We start from the raw sequence: 22,066 nt of genomic DNA, 5'->3' as shown, positions 1-22,066 counted from the left end.
AAAATACTCTAGGATATTCTATAAGTGTACAAGGTGCGAAGCCTACAAGGATCATCTGCGTTGAGGTCATTGGACATGTGTAGCAGACCGAAAGGCTCTAGTAACCATTGGTTATCAGAAGGAGTTTTACTGGCATGGTTCATTGAAACCTGCCTTCTAAAATGCCTTAATAAGTATGCTCAGAGAAATATTTGTAACCTATTTAAATGCATGTATTTCAAGTTTCACCTCACCCTCTATGATTTACAGTTGAATGTTCAGTACAGGGAAGACAATTTATGTAATTGACTGACTTTTGTGAATCTCCAGCCACTGAGGTCCTGCCCACCTGAAATTCTCTGCCACAATACATGGAGATTATTTCAGACCTGAACAAAAATCCCATGATACTGATGTACTATGGATTCACTCAATGGTGTACTAGAAGTTGATACAGTATACCAGTCAGCAAATCCATACCACAAGTTTATTGATTTGTGTATCATGGATACACTGACTGAGATATTATGGATTTATTAACTGTTGTACTATAGATTTGTTGGTCGATGACTTATGGGTTTGCTAACTGTGTTGGCTTCTAGGTTGAAATATGTTACTCCCCTGATTCCCAGTTTGAAGTCCACTGCTTTCCTCTGCTCACTGCCCACTGGTCCCCTGGGCTGTGTCTTGCTCTTCCCTGGCTCCTAGTTTGGGCTCTCCTCCTTCTCCCACTGCTCTCCTGAATTCAACCTATGGTCCAGCCACTAGCTTATTGATTGGATTCCACTTCTTCTGTGGTTTCCTGGACCATGCCTCATTTTTCCTCTGCTCCTGGGCTCCTTCGATGATCCCAGGTTGAATCTCTGCTCCTCCGTTGGCTGCTAAACTGCTCTTCATCATCTTCAGATCCTAGCATTACCTTCACTTCCCCATGTGCCCCTGGATTCATTATATTGTTAATTTCTGCCTAGAAGCTTCCTTCTCCCCTATCTTGGACTGATTGCCTCCTCTCTGATCAGTTCCTAACCTTACTACCCTCACCATGCCTGGATCTCTCCCACTGGTCCATGTAATTTAGGTGCCATGTGTGTGCTTCTGCATACACACTCTTGCTGCCACTTCATACTAGAGTCCTCCAGCTTCCATTCTTTCTTTCTGGTCATTATGGGCCCTGCACACTTCTCTTCTACTTCTCATCTGGCCATTCCTCTCCTGCCCTTATCTACTCCCCTTTCTCCAGTACCACTCTTCCCTCGATCGCTCCTCCTACTTGTCACAATTCCCCAGCCTACTTTCTCTCCTGTTGCCGTCCTAGGCTCTCCCCACCTCAGCCTCCCTCTATTGCCACTTGGGGTATCTATTACCACCCTCACTGTGATATCTGTCATTGGCTCGCTCCTAAAGAAATCACCATTACTCCACCCTCCTCTACTCCCAGTGGCATCGCGCCCTTCCTGCTCCTTAGGGGCTGATCCTTCTAACCTCCTTCCCATCCCTTTCACCGTTACATCTGCCATCCGAGTGACCCAACTGTGTGGGGTGGGGGGAGATCCACTATTATTGTCCTGCTCCACATCAGCCAGAATGTTTGCTCCCTCACCATTTATGACCTCATTGTGGATAAATCTATTGACATTCTGACATCAACAGGAACATGGCTCACGAGTAGCAATTCCTTCCTCTTCGTTGATTGTACTTTTTAATCATTTGCCTCGGCCACATCACCACTGCAGCATCGCCCTAAATGCAGTCACAACTTTCAAGCACCTCACTCCGTCGCATCCCACCTGCCCCATATTCAGTTGGGTGTTGCCCTCCCAAGCCCCACACTGACTTCCTCACAGATATTCTCCCTTCTCCCCTCCCTTAACTTTTACACTAAGAGACTCCTTGTCCTCAATGACGTCAACCTAAACCAAAAGTCCTCCCAGTCCTCTCTCCTCCAACTTCTTTGCCCCACTGTTCTCACTCAATCGCACCTTGCATATAAACTCTCCACCCTACTCAGTCATTCCTTGACCTGGCTATCTCTCGTGGTATCTCTGAATCTGACGTTTCAATCACTGATGGAGGCTATCTCGACCACTTGTTCATCTCTCTTACTACCCACATTATCCGACCTTTCCCCAATCTTAGTACCCTCATAATTCGCCTCTATAAAAAGATATGTCCTTAGCCCAATCACAAATTCTCAAATCTCCAACTCCTAGAAGGATATGCAGATAGGGTTAGATGAAGTAGGGTGGGAGGAGGCTCGTGTGGAGCACAAACAGCAGTACAGACCAGTTGGCCTGAATAGCCTATTTCTGTGCTGTAAATTCTATGTAATCCTCCTTTAGCACTCATGACATTTCTGATATCAACCTGCTAAACCGTTCCCTTACCTCTATTTTTGCGCCCATGTTCCCAGCAAAATCAATCACTGTCTCCCATGCTGTCGCTCCCCCGACACAGCTTCCAACTTCATTCCCTTAAATCAGAAGTGCACAAACTTGAGTATACAAATCGGCCTCATCATCAATCACCAGACTTGGCTTGACTGTATCAAGTTTTACCGTGCCTCGGTCGCCTCTGCCAAAGCTGCCTACTATTCCAAAATTATCCTGAAAAGTAACAACAACCTTGAACTCCTCTTTTCCAATGACTAATCACCTCCTCAAATCCCCTTCTCTTGCTCCCTCCAACTTCACATGCAATACCAAATGCGAGGAGTTTGTGCATTTCTTCTCTCCAAGATTAAGACCATTGCTGCTTCCTCCCCACCCTCTCCTCCTCTGTCCCAGACCTCTCCTGGTCTCCCAACCAAGATTCCTCAGCACTGTGTAGTTGCCCTGCGTATCTCCTCCCTTTTCCTGATCTCTTCCATGGCATCCACTTCCTGCTCCATAAATCTCCTCCACATCCAACTCCTGATCACTCAACCAGAATACCCAACTCCACCTGCATTAAATTGAAAATCTTCACTATCATTTTAAACTCCATCCAGCCTAGCTTCACCTTATCTCTGCAATCTCCTCCAGACTTATTTCCTCCCGTTCCTTTGTGTCTTCGGACTGTGCCCCCCCCCCCACCCCACACCGTGCATCCCCCCATCGTGCGCCCCACCATTGGTGGCAGAGCTTTCAGTCGTGTAGACCTGCTCTCTGAAACTCCCATCCTAAACCCCTCCACCTCATTACTTCTGTATCCTTGTTTAAAAAATCCACCTTTCCCCCCAAGCCTTCAATTACCCCATAAGAAAACAATGTAGCTACGCTCCCCTCTTATACCCCATAAGTACCCTGCTACAGCTGGGAAAACCAAAGCTGCAACTGACAGGAAAATCTCTCAGATCCAGGCCACCATAGTCTCTCAAGCAATTTCAGCAACCTTAACCAGGATCAAGAAACTGTGGACATTGGCCCATCCCTGAAAATCCTTCAGCTCAACGTTGAAGGTCTCTCAACTGCTAAACACTCTGTTCTCCAGTCCCTAACCTCCAAAAATAACATGGATGTAATCTGCTTTCAGGGGACACATGTCGACTTCCTTTCTGCCAGCTGCCTTACTCTCTGCATAGCAAATCTGGTCGTGCTATCTATGTTAGAGCAAATCTTGCTGACACAGACCACTCACATCTAATTCAGATCTCTGTGATATTGTGAGAATCCTAGCCGACCATGGTCTACGCCAAATATTTTTCCCGAGGTCCCAAACCCTGCCATCTATTTGGAGATTTTAATAGCTGCCACGTCACCTGGGAATACAGAAAGTCAGATCAAAATGCAATTGACCTTTTGTACTAGACTTCAGTCCACGACCATCACCTTATCCATGACCTAAAACAACAGGGTACTTTTCATTCTGCCAGATGAAAGTAAGGCTAAGCTCCTGACCTCACATGGATCACCAACAAAGACAATCAAGTTGTGAGCAGTGTATTAAAAACTTTCCATAGTGATCTTATTGAAGTTTGAGTTATCATACCTATTGTGAGCATCAATAAAAACCTCCCTGGAAGTATCAGGAAAGCAAATTGGCCCAGCTTTACATAATTCACCAACCACTATATAACTTGCATCCTGCACAACATTTCTATTGAAGAAGCTGACATGTGATGCACAAGAGCCATTTACAAAGCTGCCACCATCAATTCCAAGAGGTTGTTATAAGCTCTACATTTCCTGCCTGGAGGGGGATTGCATGGAACTGCTCAAACACTATGAAGAAAGTAGCAATTTAGACATTGCCACACATCTGAAAAACAGCTTGAATGCTTCTAGAAGAGCAAGATAAGAGAAGTCTACCATGGTACTAAACATGTCAAGATCCAGCTGCTAATCAGAAAACTTGGCGCTCCTCAGAAGCCTCCAGCACAGCGCCATCATCCAGTCTCTCAAAACAGCATTGCTACCCATCTGATAAACGTCACAAAGGCGGATAAGAACAAAGGGTTTGAAGAAGCAAAAGATTAGTGAGGACAAGTGTAGGTCCCTTACAGTCAGAAATGGGAGAATTTATAGTGGGGAACAAGGAAATGGCAGAGCAATTAAACACGGAAGAGGACACAAATAACTTCCCAGCAATGCTAGGGAACCAAGGGACTAGTGAGAAGGAGGAATTAAAGGAAATTGGTATTAGTAAAACTGGACAATGGGACTGAAAGCCGGTAAAAATCCCCAGGGCCTGATAATCTGCATCCCAGAGTACTAAAAGAGGTAGCCATGGAAATAGTGATGCATTAATTGTCATCTTCCAAAAATTCTATAGACTCTGGAACAGTTCCTGCAGATTGGAGGGTGGCAAATGTAACCCCACTATTTAAAAATGGAGGGAGAGAGAAAACAGGGAACTACAGACCAGTTAGCCTAACATCAGTAGTAGGGAAAATGCTAGAGTCTATTATAAAGGGTGTGATAACAGGACACTTAGAAAATATCAACGGGATTAGACAAAGTCAACATGGATTTATGAAAGGGAAATCATGTTTGACAAACCTACTGGAGTTTTTTGAGGATGTAACTGATAGAATAGATAAGGGAGAACCAGTGGATATGGTGTATTTGGATTTTCAGAAGGCCTTTGATAAAGTCTCACGTAAGAGGTTAGTGTGCAAAATTAAAGCACATGGGATTGGGGGGAATATACTGGCATGGATTGAAAATTGGTTAACAGACAGGAAACAGAGAGTAGGACGAAATGGGTCCTTTTCGGGGTGGCAGGCAATGACTAGTGGGGTACCGCAGGGATCAGTGCTTGGGCTGCAGCTATTCACAATATATATCAATGATTTAGATGAGGGAACCAAGTGTAATATTTCCAAGTTTGCTGATGACACAAAACTAGGTGGGATTGTGAGTTGTGAGGAGGATGCAAAAATGCTTCAAGGTGATTTAGACAAGTTGAGTAAGTGGGCAAATACATGGCAGATGCAGTATAATGTGGATAAATGTGAAGTTATCCACTTCGGAAGGAAAAACAGAAAGGCAGAGTATTATTTAAATGGTGATAGATTGGGCAATGTTGATATACAAAGGGACCTGGGTGTCCTTGTACACCAGTCACTGAAAGCAAACATGCAGGTGCAGCAAGCAGTTAGGAGGGCAAATGGTATGTTGGCCTTCATTGCAAGAGGATTTGAGTACAGGAGCAAGGATGTCTTACTGCAGTTATACAGGGCCTTGGTGAGACCACACATGAAGTATTGTGTGCTGTTTTGGTCTCCTTACCTACGAAAGGATATACTTGCCATGGAGGGAGTGCAGCGAAGGTTCACCAGACTGATTCCTGGGATGGCAAGACTGTCATATGAGGAGAGATTGGGTCGACTAGGCCTGTATTCACTAGAGTTTAGAAGAATGAGAGGGGATCTCATTGAAACATATAAAATTCTGACAGGGCTAGATAAACTGGATGCAGGGAGGATGTTTCCCCTGGCTGGGGGTCTAGAATGAGGGGTCGCAGTCTCAGGATATGGGGTAGGACATTTAGGACTGAGATGAGGAGAAATTCCTTCACTCAGAGGGTGGTGAACCTGTGGAATTCTCTACCACAGAAGGCTGTGGAGGCCAAGTCACTGAATATATTTAAGAAGGAGCTAGATAGATTTCTTGACACAAAAGGCATCAAGGGGTATGGGGAGAGAGCGGGAATATGATATTGAGATAGAGGATTAGCCATGATCATATTGAATGGCGGAGCAGCCTCGAAGGGCCGAATGGCCTACTCTTGCTCCTATTTTCTATGTTTCTATGAAGAGGTAAAGAAGAAATGTCGACAATACAGTAATTAGCAACTTCAGCTTTTTTTTTTACAATGAGAAACCTAGAGAAAAAAGGACAAGGTCCATGGTGCAGAACAGCACCAAAGCAGAAAAACAGGAGAAAAGATGTAGAAGTTTAACCAGGGAACTTCCTGATCTTTACCACACTATAAAGCGGGTTTCCCACTGAACTGTTGAAGGGGCACAGTCAATTTATTTCTTACGTTAACAGGCACTAGATAATATAAATAACGTAGAAAACTGTAGGATTACAGAAGCTATCTACACCACTGCCAGAAGTTCAGATACTTCAATAAATTCTCAGTGACACTACACAGTCACTGTTTAGACAGATTTTCTGTCGACATATCTCATTTTAAGAATTAATTCCCTGGATGATATATTGGAGTACTCCTTATGCATTATTTAGTTAAGAATGTGGGGAATTACAGACCAGTCTATAAACTAATCAAGTTTTGTTCTGTAGTAGGGATTGTTAGTTTCTACCATCAGGCACTGAAAGTCAGGAGAGTCTAGTAATATACAATCTATAAATCTTGCCTGAACATGTAATAGGCTGAAATCGTAATTTCCCCCAGTTGCCAACAAGGCTCCCTGAAAAATAGAGTCAATATGACCCACTGATGGGTGCAGAATAGTCAGCATCAGCCAGCTTGCGCGTGTGTGCATGTAATATCTAGACAGATCAATGTTGTTAATCTTGTGAATATTACTAAGGCCTAGAGACTTCATTTAAAACTACTGGTATCTCCATTTAATTAAAGTGCAGAATAAACGATAACGGGCAGAGAATTTTACGAGAAGTAAACCAGACTAACGTAGGACTGTGCAACCCACAAACCCAAACCCTTGAGACAACACAAATCAGCAGCTACATCCACTCTGAAGCACGCCTTTTTTGTAAAATCCTGATTGATGACAGTACTTTCCTGCTACACAGCCTAGAGGAAAACCATAAATCTGCTAAAGTACATGCAGGCAGCTGCTCATTTCATAAAACATTCAATTTATTTCCCATTTTCTAGTCCAGATCCAGCATCAAACCAAGCAAAGACTAATATTACCTTTTCCAGCACCTGAATAGAAATCTTGCTGAGCAGTTGCATATAAAGCCAAAACAAAAAACATTAGCAATATCAAAACCTCAGAATTGGCAGGTACACCTCTTCAACATGCTTTCATTCATCAATTCCTAACAATTCAACTGGCCATTGATCTCCATATGGCCAAACTCTGCAATTTCATTCCACTACCAGCTGCTGAGAGATGCACCACTGATGCATGTTAACTCTATCCTTCAATTTTCACACTCTCTTTTCCTTGTCCTTGATTCTGCTACACAACATTGAACAGAGCAGGTACTTATTTACCTTTCTTCATTTGAGTATGGATGATGAACGACTCTTGACCTGAAAAGAATTTTCTTACCATTATTTTTGCTAACACACCATCATCACTGGAGTCCAAGGTAACGACAGCTTTGTCTGTTTCAATTTCACACAATGCGTCACCAACATTAACAGTTTCACCTGGGAAAAGGAAAATGGATATCAGAAATATCAAATGTTGTTGAACTTAGAAAGAAAGAACTTGTATTTACACAGCACCCTTAATGTCCTTAGGATGTCCCAAAGACTACTTTTTTGAAGTTAGTCACTGTTATGTAAGCAAAGAAGACAGCCAATTTGAGCACAGCAAGTTCCTACAAATAGCAATGAGATAAGTGTTATCTCTTTTGGTGATGTCAGCTGAGGGATAAATGTTGGCCAGGACACCGGGGAGAACTCCCCTCCTCTTCTTCAAAATAGTGCCATGGGATCGTTTATGTCCACCTGAGAGGGCAGACGAGGCCTCAGTTTAGCACCTCATTTAAAAAACACTATCTCCGACAGTGCAGCTCTCCTTCAGTACTGCACTAATATGATGGCCTAGACTATGGGCACAAGTCCTGTAGTGGGCTTGAACATCTGACTCAGAGGCATCAGTGCTACCACTGAGCCAAGGTTGACACGTTTTACAACTGATAAAGATGCTACATCACAAGTAGTAAATGCCAAAAGCAACGGAAGAGATTCCACTACTGCGTGACCTCTTTCTAATAAAAGCACTAATAATTCTATTTTTTTTAAAAAACTGCACACAAAGCTATCAATTCACAATTTTGAAATGTAAAAGCATAAAGTAGAGTGGAAAGTTATGAGAGAGGGAAGGAGAGAGAGAGGGAAAGGGGATAGCTAACACTATATGAGGCAGAAGACTGAAGTTGCACAGCTCCAATACTGAGCATTGAGACAGCAAGGGCAAGGCGGTCATCAGGCCACTTGCTTTATCCCCAGCATCAAATAATGTGTGTGTGGGAGACCCAAGAAAGGGGAAGATAAAAGTAAATAAAGAACTAAATAATGAGAAACATCGATATATATTTTGCATTTAAGCTGTGGTTTGGATGCTGTGGGGACAAAGAGATAACACACCAAATTCAGCGATATGGTCTGATAATTCCCACTACAAAGATTCTCTTTGGCTGTGTGGGATCAAATCAGGATATCAGGCCATTTAAAGGACATTAATTAGTTTACTTTATCCCCGTTTGATACCCAAACTATAATTTTGGTCTCATGGCTGAATGCATTTAGCCTAGTGCATGCTGCATTGTGAACAATCCATAACTCATGCATTGTTCAAGTCACAATTTGCCTGTTCAACCAGCATAATCTCTACTTTTTCAAAGTACTTGGCCATAGATAACAGGGCGACTGAAACACAATCCTCAATGAATACTACCCAGCATGAGATCATGGCAATCCTCCTATTTCTCACCCTGCATCTGCACTAAAAATAATGGCCCTGCTGAAGAACTCGAGTTCTGTGCAGCTTTGGGTACCACGAGATTATATTGGAGATTTGCTTCTGATTACTGAACAGCTCTTTTAAAGACAGTTTTCCAATTAGTCAGAAAGTTCGAATATATCTGGGAGTTAAATAAATTGCATTCAGGCCCACCACAAACAAAAAAATTCAATCTTTTTTCACAAATTCATGTCGGAAGCACCTGTATTACCATCAGCACGGTATGTTATTGAATATCCCCGATCCATATTACCATCAGCACTGTGTGTTATTGAATATCCCCGATCCATATTACCATCAGCACTGTGTGTTATTGAATATCCCCGATCCATATTACCATCAGCACTGTATGTTATTGAATATCCCCGATCCATATTACCATCAGCACAGTATGTTATTGAATATTCCCGATCCATATTACCATCAGCACTGTGTGTTATTGAATATCCCCGAACCATATTACCATCAGCACTGTGTGTTATTGAATATCCCCGATCCATATTACCATCAGCACTGGATGTTATTGAATATCCCCGATCCATATTACCATCAACACTGTATGTTATTGAATATCCCCGATCCATATTACCATCAGCACTGTGTGTTATTGAATATCCCCGATCCATATTACCATCAGCACTGGATGTTATTGAATATCCCCGATCCATATTACCATCAACACTGTATGTTATTGAATATCCCCGATCCATATTACCATCAGCACTGTGTGTTATTGAATATCCCCGATCCATATTACCATCAGCACTGGATGTTATTGAATATCCCCGATCCATATTACCATCAGCACAGTATGTTATTGAATATCCCCGATCCATATTACCATCAGCACTGTGTGTTATTGAATATTCCCGATCCATATTACCATCAGCACTGTATGTTATTGAATATTCCCGATCCATATTACCATCAGCACTGTATGTTATTGAATATCCCCTGTATACATGACTACCAGACACACTTCCAGCTCACAAAAAGATATGCATAATACATTTTCGATAACCAAACAGAACTTCTTTCACAGGCATTTCCTATATTGCTGGTGTCATAATTCTCAGGATAATAAAATGATTAATTTTTAATTACTATATACCATAGGTAAATAGCCCAGTTAACAGTTAAAAAAATGAAGCATCGATAATATTGTTACAGCAATTAATCTCTCTGATCTCCATTAGGGTTGCCTACCATCTAGAATTATCCTGGTGTCTCCAGGAATTAAAAAATTAATCTCCTGGACACTGCTGCGAGCAACCCAGGAGAAAAATCATTGTGGCATTGAAAAAATGTTTTTCATTATCTTTGAACACTTTCATTTATTAGTTATAAAAATATTGGAGATGAGAAAAAAAGGCTGTTTTGACAGGGTCAGTTGGAGGCAGGAGGTCATGTGATGAAATCTCCAGGAATATGCCCTACCAGAGTTGGCAACCCTATATGGCACAATTCCTACCACGAGGTAGTAGAGAGCAGTAGGACTGAATGCGCACGTACAGTCCTTTCCCAATCTAGGAGATCAAGCAACCCCCTCCCCAACACACAAACACGAATGCACACACGTCATACAAGAGGTTAGAAACATATTGGGCATGAACAGCTCTTCAAGAAATAAAAGCTACAGTCAATGCAGCTTGAACTGGAATACACAGTTCAGGCATGGAAGAGTACAGCAATGGACTGCTTTGCAAGCAGTTTAACTGGCAACCTGACAGTGCGTAGTAAGCCTGGATCATGTAGCTTGTAAATGCAGTTTGGAAATGTGTTGCAAGCAGAGGAGTGTGCAGCTCAAGAATGCATTGCAAGACGGGAGCATGGAGTTTGGAATGTGATACAAGTAGAGGAGCGCGGGGCTTGAAAGTGCATGGTCAGCTGGGAGCACGCAGCTCGAGTATGATGTTTGGAAGTGTACAGCTCGAGAACGCAGTTTGGAAGTGCGCTGCAAGCAAAGAAGTGTGCAGCTCGAGAGTGCAGGGGAAGGCAGGAACCCATTAAGTGGTTCAGATAATGTCAGGACCAAGCTCAAACATCTTGTCAACATTCCAGAACACAGAATATATTGTTGAAAGCATACTCTTGGCAATGCTTTATTCCAGATAATATATACAGCTCTTATCATTTTATGAAAACTTGGCAAGTTCCTGGACAGGATACACCTGTTATGAATCACGTAACTCAAACTGCAGTGATATTGCACTGCATAATTAATACTGGAGTGTGACTGCCCTATATATATAGTGCGATTGCACTAAATAACTTCTACTGGAGTGAGAATGCACTGCATAATTTATACTGCAGTGATATGGATCCATATTTCACTGAAGTTTAAAGATAAAAGTTGCCCTTGTAACTGATGTTGGGGTATGTGGTACAAACTCCATGGAAATTCACGCTGAAAACTCAAACAAGTTTACCCAGTCATCACATTGGTGTGTGGTCTCCTGTTTTGATAATGAAAATGCTGATAAATCTCAGCGCTTACCAGTACAATCTGAATTTTGGAAAGACTGGTTAAAAGTAATTAGTGCTTGGTCATCACTTCCGTGATCAGGGCCGATTGAGTGCACAGCTGGTCTCACACGTGACCTTGGGCAGCTTCATGGTCACTGTGAGATGCGACATCACACCAGTGTTAAGCCCCGTTTTAATATAAGTATGGAAATTAAAACACACAAATGATCATATTGGCCCAGAAACTACTCTGAGCGCGAACCAACAGTGCCTGCTGTTCATTAGATTTAAATCTCACCCAAGAAGTATCCGTAGGCTTTTTTGGCAGCAACTCCCTTCAATGGTGACCTTAAACAAGTGCAGCGTTCTTCCCCGAGCTTCTGTGAGTTTTGAGAGAGTGGAAAAGATCTCTCTCTCTCCCCTTAACCAATCAACTTGAAGCATCCTTGACAAGCTGCACAGACTAAGAACCAGAAAGTGCCATACAGATTAGTAAATTCACTATAAAATCAGTTGGAGAACGTAAAATAAAGAGGGGGTAAGATTAAAAGACAGAGATAAAAGAGTCAGAAAGAATAAGCAAAAGAATAAAAATTAAGTTTTTTAAATTTTTTTTTAATAAAACGTCCAACAATTAAAATCGGAAGTAACGAGACTCCATTTTTTAAAAGTTAATTTTCAGTGGCAGAGAGGTTGTTTGGCAGTCATTAATACTTCCCATGCTGTTAAAAGTTAGTTTAGAACTAAAAAAAACGTACTTTTTTTCAAAATGGAGATTAGTTCATTTCCAGCCGGGCTGAAGAGCACTGATCCATTCATTTAGCCGGCAAGCTGTCCTTCCCACACAGCTTTCAAACGAGCAGGGCAAATGGTAGAGCAATTTCCGGACTTCTGGGTTTGACTACGCATGCGCGCTTGCCTGAACTTGCTCTTCAATTTGCCCTGAAATAACTGGGAGCCCTGTTAGCATTGCCATTATTTCTGGAGCAATTTCCGACTGACCAGTTGTTTTAAAATGGGCTTGCACTGCCCTCTACTGACTGGAAGAAAGAAGGTGCTATTTCCTTTTGAGGAATTAAATGGGGCGAAAACTTGCCGACAACTTCAAGTGTAAGGTACTCAAACTGCAGGTTGTTATCAGATGCAGTACTAAAGTATAAAAGGATTGAAGTGTTCTTATCACAAGTGTCAAACACTAAAAATACTAAAACAAAATGCAGTTCTCAGCGTGCTGCGTAATCCATCGTCAGATCAAATTTGTAACACTAGAAGAGCGACTGTCTGCAGTCAGTGTGGTGTGAGCATACGGAGGTCAGTGACCTTTGTTACGATTATCTAACTATCTGTAAGGCCCCCCCCACCCCACTGCCGCCTCCCCCTCAGCCACAATACTTCCTTAAACAGAGTATAGCCTGTTACAGGAAAATATTATTCTCTCAATAAAAATGTGACCAGCAGGAAGAGATCTTTTCATGCGAACATATTGGAATTAAAACGCACAAAAGGTTCTCACAAATACAATCCAGGCATCCTTATAGGAGGGTTTGGCAATAATAAAGGCACAGACGGAGGGTGTTACATTGCTGCTTGTTAGGGTATTAAACACAGCAACACTGGGGTAAATACGACAATAAAAATTTCAACTGGAAATTAAACACCTTTTCCAAAGGAATTGTCAAAAATGATCAGCTTTAACAGAATAAAGGAAACAATTAAACTCTGAGTGGTTGGAATAGAATTTAAACACTGCAGACAGTGAATCCATAATACCTGCATTTACATTGTTATTATGTTGAAATGCCACGAGGTGCTCCACTCACAATACTTTGAAGTGTAGTGATTTGTGTAGGATAATGTGTTTATAATAAAACCTTTTTCCAAACTGTGCAAAATCTATTTCGAGTTGCAGCTGTTATATGAAGCACTGTAAAGGTACTGGTCACCACCTGCCAGTCAATTGGAATGGTACTGACAGAACTGCATTCACAAACAGACTAATCTCACCACTTGTGCTGGAGTTCAGGCCAGCCTGGGACTCACCAGTTCTGTGGATGTAGGACATTTAATCCTTCAGGCTGGCTCCTTATTGCATTTACTGGATTCCTCTTTCAGCAATCATTAGAAACTGGTTTCCTACACACATGGTCCAATTAAAGCTGGATTCCCTGCAGACTTTTAATTAGCTACAACTCATGACAGTGCTGAATGTTCTTCACTGACTTTTAACTTTTGGAGGAAGGGAAAGGGAGGTAAATCCTGAAAAACCCAATGTACATCAATCACTTCCATCAGTACTAGAACTCAGATAAATGCTCCTGTTCATAGTGGATCACAGAACTATGCTATCACTGCCAGTGAACGCTTGCATCCCATCTGTTATTATGAAAGCTTTGCTGAGTATGAATGTGGTTCATAAGCTGAACTCCAAGTGTAGATCAGGCTATGTTTCTCCCTGAACAAGGCCATAATGGTGTATCCCTCTTTTAAATATTATGACGTGATTTCTGTCAGTTGCTTTAACCTACCATTTAATAAGAATGATCCAGTTTATGAGCACTGCAAATATAGAATACATTTTCAATTACAAGCTGCATCTGTTCCTTGGCATTAGGGCTCACCGGTAGACAGAGATAAATTAACACCATCAGTTGTGAAACACTACACCTCATTCATCAAGTACGTAGCTCAGTTACTGTCCTTTAAACAGACTCCTGAGCTCACCATCCTCGCTCCAAGTGCAAGTTTCCTAACACCCGCCAACAGTAAGTGTAACAGTTCCACGGGGAGAAACAAATTTCCACACGACTCAGTCACAAAGGCAGCTCACAATAACACCAAAAATTCCGATCAGAATTCATTACTTTCAAGACAATGTCCCATAAATAGAGAAGGTCACACCAGCAGTGTGCCAGGCTAAGTGCATCGCACAGCTGGCCAGGACATTTCGCTCTATCCAGCTGTAAGCATTCTAGCATGAAAGCATTTAAAGTAACCATTTATACATCTTTTATTCTCCATTTAAAGCTCAGTCACTCATCTGTTCTAGTTGGCGCTAGAATCCAAGAGCTTTCTGCACAAACCTATCACAGTAAAGTTCCCGCTTCAGTTAAACATTGACAACACCAAAGCCATTGTCTTTACCACCCGCCATAGGAACATAGGAACAGGAGGAGGCCATTTAGCCCCTCGAGCATCTTCTGCCATTCAGTGAGATCATGGCTGATCTGTGACCTAACTCCGTATACCCTCCTTAGCCCCATATCCCTTAATACCTTTGGTTAACAAAAATCTATCAATCTCAGATTTAAAATTAATTGAAATAGCATCAACTGCCATTTGCGGAAGAGTTTTCCAAATTTCTACCACCCTTTGCCTCTAGAAGTGTTTCCTAACTTCACTCCTGAAAGTCCTGGCTCTAATTTTTAGGCTATGTCCCTTAGCCCTAGACTCCCCAACCAGCGGAAATAGTTTCTCTCTATCTACCCCATCAGTTCCCCTTAATATCTTGAAAACTGCGATCAAATCACCCCTTAATCTTCTAAATTCCAGGGAATACAAACCTACTTTGTGTGATCTCTCCTTGTAATTTAACCCTTGTAGTCCGGGTATCATTCTAGTAAATCTATGCTGCACTCCCTCCAAGGCCAATATATCCTTCCTAAGGTGCGGTGCCCAGAACTGAACACAGTTCGCCAGGTGCGGTCTAACCAGGGTTTTGTATAGCTGCAGCATAACTTCTGCCCCCTTGTATTCTAGTCCTCCAGATATAAAGGCTAGCATTCCATTAGCCTTTTTGGTTATTTTCTGTACCATGTATATAGATCATTAAAATTATATTTTAATGATCTATGTACATGGACCCCTAAGTCTCTTTGGACCTCCACTGTTTCGAGCTTTTCACCATTTAGAAAGTACCCTGATCTATCCTTTTTTGATCCAAAGTGGATGACCTCACACTTGCCTACATTGAAATCCATTTGCCACAGTTTTGCTAATTCATTTAATCTATTAATGTCTCTCTGTAATTTTATGCTTCCATTTACACTGCTTACAATGCTGCCTATCTTTGTGTCATCGGCAAACTTGGATATGTGGCTCTCTATCCTGTCATCTAAGCCGTTAATAAATACAGTGACTAGTTGAGGCCTCAACACAGATCCCTGTGGGACACCACTAGTCACATCCTGCCAATTTGAGCACCTGCCCATTATCCCTACTCTCTGTCTCCTGCCACTCAGCCAATTTCCTAACCAGGTCAATAATTTGCCCTCAATTCCATAAGCTTCAAATTTAGCTAACATTATCTTATGAGGGACTTTTATCAAATGCCTTCTGGAAGTCCATATAAATAACATCCATAGACATTCCCCTGTCCATTACTTTAGTCACCTCTTCAAAAAATTTCAATCAGGTTCATCAGGCATGACCTACCCTTTATAAATCCATGCTGGCTCTCTCTGATCAGCTGAAAATTTTCAAAGTGTTCAGTGACTCGATCCTTAATTATAGACTCTAGTAATTTCCCGACAACAGATGTTAGGTTAACTGGTCTAATATTTACTGGTTTCCCTCTCTCATCTTTCTTAATTAGCAGAGTGACATTTGCAATTTTCCAATCTAAAGGAACGGTTCCTGAAGTGAGAGAATTTTGGAAGATTATAGTTAGGGCATCTGCAATGTTCTCACCTACTTCCTTTAAAACCCTGGGATGGAAACCATCTGGTCCTGGGGATTTGTCACTCTTTAGTGCTATTCTTTTTTTCATTATTGTTCATTTCCTTACGTTAATTATGGTGAGTCCCCCTCCCTGATTCAAAATCAGAAGTGTCTGGCATGCTATCCTCTTCCTCTACTGTAAATATTGATGCAAAGTAATTATTTAACTTGTCTGCCATTTCCTTATTTTCATTTTCAATATCACCATTATCAGTTTTTAAGAAGCCCACATTGCTCTTGACCACCTTTTTCCTAATATAGTTGTAAAAAGTGTGTTGATTTTGATATCCCTTGCAAGTTTCTTTTCATACTCCCTTTGTGTGGCTCTCACTATTTGTTTTGTCACCCTTTGCTGTTCTTTGTATCTCCCCAATCGCCAGCATTTTTGTACGCTTTTTCTTTTCGTTTTATATTATCCCATACCTCTTTTGTCGTCCATGGCCGTTTTTTTTTTGGTAAGTAGAGCTCTTGCCCCTTAGGGATATAAACTGGTTCTGTATCATGTTAAATTCTTTTTTGAACACCTCCCACTGATCATCTGTCACTTTACCCATTAACAGATTTTTACCCATTAACCAGTTTACTGTGGAGAGTCTCTGGCTCATCCTGTTGAAGTCAGCCTTATATAATTTAGAATCTTAGTAGCTGTTATGGGTTTCTCCCTTTCAAACACAATGTTGAACTCAATCATATTATGATCGCTATTAGATAAATGTTCACACACTGTTAGGCTGTTAACTAAATCAGGCTCATTACTCATTATTAAATCTAATGCGGCCTGTCCCCTTGTTGGTTCTGGGACATATTATTGCAGAAAGCTGTCCTGAACACACTCAAGAAATTCGCTACCTTTCTGACATGAGCTCGTCTGTTTATCCCAATCAATATGAAAGTTAAAATCCCCCATTAAAACCACTCTGTCTTTGCTACATGCTGTCTAATCTCTGCATTTATACATTCTGTCACTTCACAGCTGCTACCAGGGGCCCTCTGCACAACTCCCACTACAGTCTTAAATCCTTTTCTATTTTTTAATTCTACCCATAAAGTCTCCAATGCCTGCTTAACTCTCGTTATATCCCCTCTTATCATTGAAGTAATTTCATTCTTAATCACTAAGGCCATAAATTCTGTTCCATCACAACAACAACAACTTGCAGTTATACAGTAAGGCGATTCACAAGAGCGTTATCAGATAAAATTTGACACTGAGCCACATTAGCAGATATTAGGACAGGTGACCAAAAGCTTGGTCAAAGAGGTAGATTTTAAGGAGCATCTTAAAAGAGGAGAGAGAGGTAGAGAGGTGGAGAGGTTTAGGGAGGGAATTCCATAGCTTAGGGCCTAGGCAGCTGAAGGCACGGCTGCCAATGGGATGCGCAAGAGGCCAGAATTGGAGGAGCGCAGAGATCTTGGAGGGTTGTAGGTCTGGAAGAGGTTACAGAGATAGGGAGGGACGAGGCTATGGAGGGATATGAACACAAGAATGAGAATTTTAAAATCGAGACGTTTCCGGACCAGGAGCTAATGTAGGTCAGCGAGCACAGGGGCGATGGGTAAACAGGACTTGGTGCGAGTTAGGATACGGGCAGCAGAGTTTTGGATGAGCTCAAGTTTAGGGAGGGTGGAAGATGGGAGGCCGTCCAGGAGAGCATTGGAATATTCGAGTCTGGAGGTATCAAAGGCATGGATGAGGGTTTCAGCAGCAGGTGAGCCGAGGCGTTCATTCCCCACCCCGGCCACTGTCTCAGGCTGAATCAGACTGTTTACAATATCAGCATCCTATTCGATCCTGAGCTGAGTTTCTGACCCCATATCCTCTCCATCACCAAGACTGCCTACTTCTACCTGTGTAACCATCTATCGCCATCCCTGCCTCTCAGCTCATCTGCTTTTGAAACCCTCAACCTTGCCTTTGTTACCTCCAGACTCGGCTATTCCAATGGTCTACTGGCCAGCCTCCCATCTTCCACCCTCTATAAACTTTCAGCTCATCCAAAACTCTAGTCCTGCTCACCCATCACCCCTGTCCTCGCAGACCTACATTGGCTTCCGGTCCCCCGATGCTTCCAATTTAAAATTCTTAACCTCGTGTTTAAATCTCTTCATGACCGTACACCTATCTCTGTAGCCTCCTCCAACCTAAAACCACTATGAACCCTCCATTCCTCCGACTCTGGACTTATGCGCATCACCCCCTCCCTGCGCCTCACCATTGGTGGCTGTGCCATCAGCCATCTGGGTCCAGGGCTTTGGAATTCTCTCCCTAAACCTCTCCGTCTCTCCAGAGAGTTTGGGAGGTAGATACAGAGATAGGGAGAAGAAGACATGAAGGGAATTAAACATGAGGGTGAATATTTTAAATTTTAGCCAATGTAGATCAACAAGCACAGGGATGATGGGTGACCAGGACTTTGTGTGCGATAGGATACAGGGAGCAAAGTTTTGAATAAGCTGAAGTTTATGGAGGGTGGAGGATGAGAAGCTGGGAAGGAGAGCATTGGAATAACCGTCTGAAAGTGACAAAGGCATGGATGAGGCTTCAACAGCAAATGGCGCTGGGGTAGAGGCGGAGATGAGCCACGGGGAGGAGGTGGGCCATGGGGCGGAGGTGGAAGTGGGCGGTCTTTGTGATGAAGAGGATATGGGGTCAGAAACTCGGCTTGGGGTCAAATAGGTTGCTGGGGTTATGAACAATTTGGTTCACCCTGAGACACCGCCCTGGAGGGGGGATGGAATTAGTGCAAGGATACGGAGTTTGTGGCAGGAGTCGAAGATGATGGCTTATGTCTTCCCAATGTTTAGCTGGAGGAAATTGCAGCTCATCCAAGATTGGATGGCAGAGAAGCAGTCTGACAATGCAGAGGTAATGGAGGAGTTGAGAGAGGTGGTGCATACATGTGGAAGTTGACCCCAATGTCTGCAGATGATGTCGCCAAGAGGCAGCATGTAGATGAGGAAGAGGAGAGAGCTAAGGATAGATCCTTGGGGGACTCCAGAGGTAACAGTGCAGGGATGGGAAGAGGAGAGAAGCCATTGCTGGAGATACTCTGACTACAATCAGATCGATAAGATTGGGACCAGGCGAGGGCAGTCCCACTGAGCTGAACAGAGGAGAGGCGTTGCAGGAGGGTGGCGTGATTAACAGTGGCAAAGAGTTTGAGAAGGCTGAGGAGGGATAATGTACCAGGGTCACTGTCACACAGGATATCATTTGTGACTCTTTAGGGCTGTTTCAGTGCGTTAGCAGGGGCAGAAACCTGTTTGGAGAGTTTCAAACATAGGGTTGCGGGAAAGATTGTCACGCATTTGGGAGGCAATATCACCAACTCACTTTTACAGGTTTCTAGCCTGACCGTTACAAGTAGCATTCGAGCAATATACATACCTAGAGAGAAAGGATTAGAGTGTGAGTAGATGACCACTTTCTATAGGGCTCTGGTGAGACCACACCTGGAGTACTGTGTACAGTTTTAATCTCCTTACCTAAGGAAGGATATACTTGCCTTAGAGGGGGTGCAATGAAGGTTCACTAGATTGATCCCTGGGATGAGAGGGTTGTCCTATGAGGAGAGATTGAGTAAAATGGGCCTATATTCTCTGGAGTTTAGAAGAATGAGAGGTGATCTCATTGAAAGGTATAAAATTCTTGGAGGGCTTGACAGGGTAGATGCTGAGAGGCCATTTCCCCTGGCTGGAGAGTCTAGAACTAGGGGTCAAAATCTCAAGATAAGAGGTCAGCCATTTAGGACAGAGATGAGGAAAAATTTCTTCACTCAGAGTTGTGAATCTTTGAAATTCTCTACCCTAGAGGGCTGTCGATGCTCAGTCGTTACGTATATTCAAGAGTGAGATATAGATTTTTGGACACTGAGGTAATCAAGGGATATGGGGATCAGGCAGGAAAGTGGAGTTGAGGTTGAAGATCAGCCATGATCTTATTGAATGGTGGAGCAGGCTCGAGGGGCCGTGTGGCCTATTCTCCTATTTCTTATGTACCCCCATATCCTTTGTAAATCAACAAAGGTGTATTTTAGTGCTGTGACCATAGACTTAATGTGCGACTGTACCCATCAACTTGAAGTCAACAGGGCAAACCACAGGGATATGACTGAGATATTGTCCTAATATTCCAGGTACAGAAGCTGCTTTGGCGGCTATGCTGACAGTGAATCTGACATCCATATCACAGTTACATAGGGAGCTCAGTGACTTTCTCTGTCTGTAGATTCAGTTGTACCTTATTTGCACAAAGAAAGTAGGTAGGAATAAGACAATCAATAATACCCACATGATAACTGGTGGAGTATTGTAAACCATCGATACATTAATTATACAGTGAAAAAAGGTCAACTCTATATATTGCAGGCCCAGTAATTCAATACCTAATGCCAACCAGATCTATAATACACTGGTGATAATTTGGCCAGCCAGCCTAGCTCATTAATGGGACCTGGAGAGCTAGGCCTGTCACTAGGACTAGCATTTTCCTGAGCCATCTCCACATAAGTCTGATGGTTAAGATGGTCCTGGCTGAACAGGCAACAGGAAGCTTACCAGCGATCTGTGCCGGCCGGTTTGTTTGGTTTTAGCTGGTTAAACTCCAGCAGTACCTGTGATCATACTCCAGAGGTTCCTAAGCATCAGTTCCAACAACCTGCACCAAAGCTGTCTGAATTTGGGTGTTTGGGGTGTATCCCTGTGGGGAGAGAGTACACGCTCTGCATCAGGCAAACAGAAAATCCATTTGTGTTGATTTCTCAGTGGTTTGGTTTGGACACTCGGAGCATGGCGATGGGTTTCTGTACAACAGATTTCCGTACAACAGATTTTCAAGCGGACCAAACAAATTCCTACGGTTGTCGCACAGTATTCTTTGAGCGTGCAAAGGGTTGGCTTATCCCCAACCCTCTTGATACTTTTATCAGCTTGGCTCAGTTGGTTGAATTCTTGTTTGAGTCTGAAGGTTGTACTTTCAATCCCTCCCCCGGACTTTGAGCACCCAATCCAGGCTGAGGGAGTTCTGCATTTTCAAAGATGTTGTTTTCAAGACATTAAACTGATGCCCCATCTGCCTGTTCTACTGGTTCAGGTGGACAATCACATGGTACTATAGAGCAGGGAAGTTGCCCAGTATCCTGGCCAGCATTACTCCCTCATAAAATACTGCACTTCCAAAAACAGATCAGCTGGTCATCCACCTTCATGCTATTCATGGGGTCTTGCTAAGTGCAAACTGGCTGTTCTGTTTGCCTACACAACAATAGTCACTGCACTTCAAAGTAATTAATTGTATGTCAGGTGCTTCAAAATGTTTGAGAGGTATGATAAGGTGGATTTAAATGCAAGTCCTTATTTCTTATTTGAATTGCTCTCCAGGAGTTGCAGAGATCTCAACAACAACTTGAATTTATATAGCGTCTTTCTCATAGTGAAACATCCCAAGGTGCTACACAGGAGCGTTATCAGACAAAATTTGACACCAAGCCACCTAAAGAGATATTAGGACAGGTGAGGTAGGTTTTAAGGAGCGGCTTAAAGGAGGAGAGTGGACTAGAGAGGTGTAGAGGTTTAGGGAGAGAATTCCAGAGCTTAGGGCCTGGGCAGCTGAAGGCACGACCGCCAATGGTGGAACGATGGAAATCAGGGATGCGCAAGATCTTGGAGGGTTGGAGGAGGTTACAGAGATAGGGAGGGGCGAGGCCACAGAAGGATTTGAACACAAGGTGGAGAATTTTAAGTTTGAAGCTTTGCCGGACCAGGAGCCAATGTAGATCAGTGAGCACAGGGATG

At 42.8% G+C, this 22,066-nt stretch overlaps 1 protein-coding gene across 1 annotated transcript in view; it reads right to left on the bottom strand.

Annotated features, from left to right (window-relative positions):
- pdhx (pyruvate dehydrogenase complex component X) overlaps positions 1 to 22,066 on the bottom strand; it is a 205,286-nt gene that overhangs the window by 140,061 nt on the left and 43,159 nt on the right. The window contains exon 3 of the mRNA XM_067993632.1: positions 7,670 to 7,770. Coding sequence (XP_067849733.1) covers positions 7,670 to 7,770 — 101 coding nt within the window. The remainder of the gene's footprint in view (positions 1 to 7,669; positions 7,771 to 22,066) is intronic.

Source organism: Heptranchias perlo, chromosome 12, assembly GCF_035084215.1.
Source record: "Heptranchias perlo isolate sHepPer1 chromosome 12, sHepPer1.hap1, whole genome shotgun sequence".
Classification (NCBI taxonomy): Eukaryota; Metazoa; Chordata; class Chondrichthyes; order Hexanchiformes; family Hexanchidae; genus Heptranchias; species Heptranchias perlo.
The sequence above is the reverse complement of the archived record's forward strand: the minus strand, read 5'-3'. Positions and strand labels throughout refer to the sequence as shown.